The sequence below is a fragment of the Atta colombica genome, unplaced genomic scaffold, assembly GCF_001594045.1.
Source record: "Atta colombica isolate Treedump-2 unplaced genomic scaffold, Acol1.0 scaffold38, whole genome shotgun sequence".
Taxonomy (NCBI): Eukaryota; Metazoa; Arthropoda; class Insecta; order Hymenoptera; family Formicidae; genus Atta; species Atta colombica.
Genome location: NW_017259490.1, coordinates 1998140 through 2003114, shown reverse-complemented (window position 1 = coordinate 2003114; position 4975 = coordinate 1998140). Strand labels below are relative to the sequence as shown.

The 4975-nt window shown below is 28.4% G+C and overlaps 4 protein-coding genes across 5 annotated transcripts in view; 2 read left to right on the top strand and 2 right to left on the bottom strand.

Moving 5' to 3' along the window:
• Positions 1-915, bottom strand: part of LOC108690842 (pre-mRNA 3'-end-processing factor FIP1) — a 2891-nt gene extending 1976 nt beyond the window's left edge. Inside the window, exon 1 of the mRNA XM_018198353.1 lies at positions 370-915. Coding sequence (XP_018053842.1) covers positions 370-549 — 180 coding nt within the window. The 5' untranslated portion in view covers positions 550-915. The remainder of the gene's footprint in view (positions 1-369) is intronic.
• Positions 914-2843, top strand: LOC108691060. Of its 2 annotated transcripts, XM_018198696.1 has the most exons (3): positions 1059-1134; positions 1268-1463; positions 1653-2843. In XM_018198696.1, the coding sequence occupies exon 3, from the start codon at positions 1657-1659 to the stop codon at positions 2773-2775; it is 1119 nt and encodes a 372-aa protein (XP_018054185.1). In that variant the 5' UTR covers positions 1059-1134; positions 1268-1463; positions 1653-1656; the 3' UTR covers positions 2776-2843. The 2 variants fall into 2 exon arrangements, with proteins under 2 accessions (XP_018054184.1, XP_018054185.1); XM_018198695.1 differs by lacking the exon at positions 1268-1463 and having other exon boundaries at positions 914-1134.
• Positions 2844-3220: 377 nt separating this feature from the next.
• On the top strand, positions 3221-4222 carry LOC108690953 (39S ribosomal protein L52, mitochondrial). Its single transcript, XM_018198509.1, has 4 exons — positions 3221-3390; positions 3532-3601; positions 3856-3988; positions 4083-4222. Exons 1-4 carry the CDS (start codon positions 3345-3347, stop codon positions 4215-4217), a joined length of 384 nt encoding a protein of 127 aa, XP_018053998.1. The 5' UTR covers positions 3221-3344; the 3' UTR covers positions 4218-4222.
• Positions 4223-4604: 382 nt separating this feature from the next.
• Positions 4605-4975, bottom strand: part of LOC108690959 (odorant receptor 43a-like) — a 2861-nt gene continuing 2490 nt past the window's right edge. Inside the window, exons 5-6 of the mRNA XM_018198516.1 lie at positions 4843-4975; positions 4605-4678 (exon numbers count right to left, since the gene is read on the bottom strand). The exon at positions 4843-4975 is cut by the window's right edge and continues 23 nt beyond it. Of these exons, the coding sequence (XP_018054005.1) occupies positions 4619-4678; positions 4843-4975 (193 nt within the window). The 3' untranslated portion in view covers positions 4605-4618. The remainder of the gene's footprint in view (positions 4679-4842) is intronic.

The window sequence follows — 4975 nt, the reverse complement described above, 5'->3', positions numbered from 1 at the left end:
TATATATATATATATTAAAATATATACAAATTACAGTTTGATAGATTTATCTATCTTTCTTTTCTATCTATGAATTTGTTTATTGTTTAAGTTCTCTTAGATTGTAAAAAGTTAGGTGTCTTCAATCTTTTCTTTAAATCATATAGCACAGCTTTTACAAAATAATGTTTATTGTTCAAGTATTGTATTACAGGTGTGACAGGTTATATCGCATCATTAAAACGTGTTTAATTAGAAAGACTGTATGTGATATAAGGTATCAAGCATATTAAATCTTCAATACTGAAATAAATATAAGATCTTTGCATGATATTTTGAAGGGAATCAATTAATTGTAAGTGATCGAGAGAGGTTAGGTCGCATACATACCTCGGACGGTATCTCACCAGTACCTTCCATTTTCTGATCCTCCCGAATTTGCAAATTCTCATGAACTTCGGAGAGTGTCGAGTCATTTTGCTGAATCTCTGATTGAATATTTGTCGATGTATACTCCTTGCCGTCCGTTGAATCCCCATATAACCATTGATCCTCGCTTTCATCCGCCATTTTTCTTGTCTTACCTCCTACATTTACCAAAGCCCTTGCGAGAGACCTCTTGTACTGCTCGTATATACCATGATGAAAACCTGAAAGCACTCTCCACCATGCTGATGACGTTTAGTTTGTCAGATCATGTGGTCGATGTGGTCGGTGTGGTCCGTTTTCTGTTCCTGCACTAGACTACACTAGAACTCTTTTTCTCACTTTTGACAAATATCAAATACATATCTTTCTCACTTTAAAGTATAGAACTACTTATACTTACGATGGAGAACTACTAAGTAGAATTTATATCATGCTTACATCATAATTGGGATATTTGTTATTTGTTTATATTGCTTGTGAATAAATTAGGCCTTTACTAGATTTCATGATGTCCGAAATTAATGCGATAACAACAGTATTACGCAGAATGTTTAGCAAGAAAGCGACTTTCAAGTCTGCGACTCGCACTAAGCCACTCGCCGGTATTCATAAAAAAATGAAATTTATAAAAAAGGATGAATCAGTTGACAATTTTGATGCTGAAGACATAAGTGAATTCGAAACAGATTTTATGAATGTCGGTACTAGTCATAAGATGTATAAAAGGTATGTTCTAACATTTTTATATATTATTATATTTAATGCTGGAAATGCTGTTTATATACATATATATATATTCAATATATATTCATATTTTCATTTAAACAACTGAAATTCAACTATCTACAATCTGTACAAGACTATGGATCTGTACAAATAAGTAAGATAAATATATGTTTAATATTTGGTAAAAGCGAGAAAGAGAGTTCTAGTATAGTCTAATACAGAAATAAAAAACAGACTACATATACTTTACTGAATTCTGTTAACTCATATTGAAAGTGAGAGATATATATTATAAACTTGTATTGTTATGCAATAACTTTATTACCAAAGTAAGCAAGTATTGTAACATCCTCAATAGTAACATCCTCATCTGAGTATAAAATACTTATATAACTTTAGACTTATTATCACTTGCGTGAAAATGGAAAGCAACTGTTATTTATTGAAAATTGTGAAAACATTGCTTATAATAAAATATGTCTAATTAATTTATTATAAGACATGATTTTTTTTTTCAGGGAGATGCAGAACAGAAAAGAACGTTTTAAACAACAGATTGTTCAAAAGTATTTTAAAGAGAAAGAACCACGTTTCCTCACATTTGCTGAAAAGGAACTGATTCAAAAGTTACATAACTTCAATCCTGAAGAGTGGACAATAGAGAAACTCAGCGAGAGTTTTCCTGCTTTACCAGAGACAATACGAAAAATCTTACGCACTAAATGGTTGCCAAAATCAGTGGAGAAGGTTGTGGAATACGACAATGTGGTAAAGCGAAATTGGGAAAAATTCCGGAAGGGTGAATTTCCATTAAGTCCAATACTCAGTGAACATTTGACGAAATTTAAGAATAGGAAAATTATTTCAACAGACAGAGAATTATTAGCAAAACGGTTTGTCCCTATATTAGAATTTAAGAAACCAAAGAGTCAATTGTTCTCTAGTATTGTACAAACTTATCTCGATGAGAAACAGGAGGATATGAAATTATTGTCGCAAGAGCATAATTCAAATAAATTGACAGATAAATCTAATCATTATGAAAATCAGAATTTATTGACTGCAAGCACTATGACCGACAGTATGACTGTTATTAAAAGTACAGAGACTTATAGATTAAATAAGGAATTATCTTCTACATCACGTATAGATTCACAAAATCATGTACCATTTAATAAAAAAAAAGAGAAGCTACTTATATTTGATGAATTTGTAAAGGAGAAATTTGAAGATATAAATGAGGAATCTCCGGAAGAAGGTAGCATTCTCCTAAATGCATACAGGAAGCAAGTAGATGCTAGTCAAGAAGTGCAGAGTACAGAAGTTGCCACAGCATCTGACAATGCAGTAATTTATCCGAAAGAAGGTGCTCCATCAAAAATTGTACGACAATCTGAGAAAGATGTTTCTATAAATTTTAATGATAAAAATAGAAGCTTCAATATTATTGAAGCAGATGACAATTTGTTAAATACTTCCATTATAGCGCGAAATAAAAAAGTAGATGTAGAATTAAACTATGCTAAGCCAATAAAGATCGCAAAGCATCTTTACAAACCTGGCATGACGTATCGGATCAGCGATTGTTATTATGATGATGACGGAGAATTTTTATATCGCGTTCCGAGTGTACACAATTGAAAGTCAACTTATAAATTATTAATTAATGTAAATAACAAATTTATGTAATATACAAATGTAGACATAAAATAAACGAATATTTCTCTAATATTAATTTATTATCAATTTTCTTTATTATATCAAATATAATTGTATTTTTCATATTGTTCGTAGACGTATTTTATTACATTATTTACATTTGAATTATATAAAATAAATACATTTTTCTACTAAGTATTATTCATTCATTTTTTTGTTATACTTGTATAACAAAAAAACGAACAAGCTTTTCAAGCCTGTTGACTTTAGGGTTTACCGTATCTGGACACAAGGTATTGCGAGAATTCCATAATATTATCTATGTGTATATGTGTAGAAAGAAAAACCGAGTATATACTAATGTGTAGTTAAAAAGAAATAATCGTTTTATATTGGTATCACTGCAAATATCAACAGAAAGTGCTGGTTAGGTCTACTGTGCGTAACATAACCTATATATAGAATTTGCAGCAAGAAATTAAATAAGTATCAAATTGATATGCAACATTAATAAATTAATATCGTATTGATATATAACATCATCTTTAAAAATGATATCAACTGTTAGAGCTGTGCTTCATGTTGAACGACATATAAGTTAGTATTAAGGAAATTATAAGTCATAACGTTGCTCTTTATTAATGATATATTTAATTTTTCTTATGGTATAATCATTTATTGCTTGTAATTATTAATCGATATATTATCAGTGGCTATTCACATTATCGATTATTACAGGTTATAATATTGTAGTTAATGGGTTTCATCAATCTTGCACACAATACATAAATCAGAGATGGAGACAAAAGTATGATTTCTGAAATTATCTGTGTTTAAATAGAGAATATTAATATATATTGATATATTTAACATAAAATCATGCCTAAGTTTATTGTATAGTTATATATAGAATATCTATATTGTAGAAAATACAAAAGTGTAAGAATTTGTTCTATTTAAATTACTTTATGTATAAAATTTATTAATATATATCTTAATGATATTGACAGATATGTATGTAATTTGCAATTATAATTGTCTAATTAATATAATATATTTTAGACGTGGATTAACAGCTAATCCAAATACTTTTGGTCCTTTGACAAATTTGCCAGATTATACATTTAAAGATGGAAGACCTACGCCTCTTGGAGTAAGACAAAAAGCACGCTTAGATAAACAACGTGATTATGCAGTATGTAAAATAAAAAAAAATTATTATTTGTTATGAATTAATAAGAAATTGTTATGAATAAATTATATACTATCTTTATTTTATTGATTTCCAGGCAAAAATTATCAAATTAGTAGGAGAGGTGGATTTTGCTGTTGAAAGACATGCTAGAATGCAGGAAAAGAAAAAAGAAGAGAGGCAAGAAATCCTGAACAATAAATTGAAACCTAAAGGAGATTTACTACTTTAAATACAAGCAGATACAATAAAAAAGTAGTTTTTATATATTAGAAAGTAAAATATACTTACTTAAATGTTATCTTATATATGATTGTTTTATTTTTTCATTATTATCCTTTTACTCATGCGAACAATAATTGATATAAAAATCTACTTGGATCACATTCCATTAAAATATATGTAATTAAAAAACAATATTAGAGAAACGTGGTGTATAAAGAAAATATATTTTCCATATTTTACATGATTTCCAATATATACCATATAATATTTTGCAAAATATATATACTTATGTAAAGATATTATTTTTAATTTTACATCAATAATACATACTGAATTAACTACATACTAATAACTACATACTAACTACATACAATTAACTACATACTAATTTATCCTCTAATTGTTTCGTTAATCTCGATTGGCATTTGCAAGCAACACCGATACATAGCCCATCGATGTTTTTAGCAACTGAAACGTTTTAATCTTTAATTAAAATATAAATTTAAATGTAATATATACTATTAAGAAATTATGACGATATACGATACTCTCACAAAGAATACCAATATTTAATGATTCAAGTAAAATCACAAAAAGATTTGCATATTACTTATATATATCATATAACTCACGTTGCAGAACGTGGACATTGTCATCGGAAATGTTTTTCCCGCTGTAATATTGACTGGTTTCTTTGTGCGCAGCATAATTAATGTCAGGTTTCTTGCTGCTTTTGGCTCCAAAGTATACCATACGTATTCATAC

Bases quoted from the DNA above. Each gene is read 5' to 3' on its own strand.
- LOC108691060 (XM_018198695.1), top strand. From the start codon at position 914: ATGATGTCCGAAATTAATGCGATAACAACAGTATTACGCAGAATGTTT. The intron at 1,135-1,652 runs GTATGTTCTAAC...TTTTTTTTTCAG, and splicing joins AGTCATAAGATGTATAAAAG to GGAGATGCAGAACAGAAAAG.
- LOC108690953 (XM_018198509.1), top strand. From the start codon at position 3,345: ATGATATCAACTGTTAGAGCTGTGCTTCATGTTGAACGACATATAA. The intron at 3,602-3,855 runs GTATGATTTCTG...AATATATTTTAG, and splicing joins AATCAGAGATGGAGACAAAA to ACGTGGATTAACAGCTAATC. The intron at 3,989-4,082 runs GTATGTAAAATA...ATTGATTTCCAG, and splicing joins ATAAACAACGTGATTATGCA to GCAAAAATTATCAAATTAGT.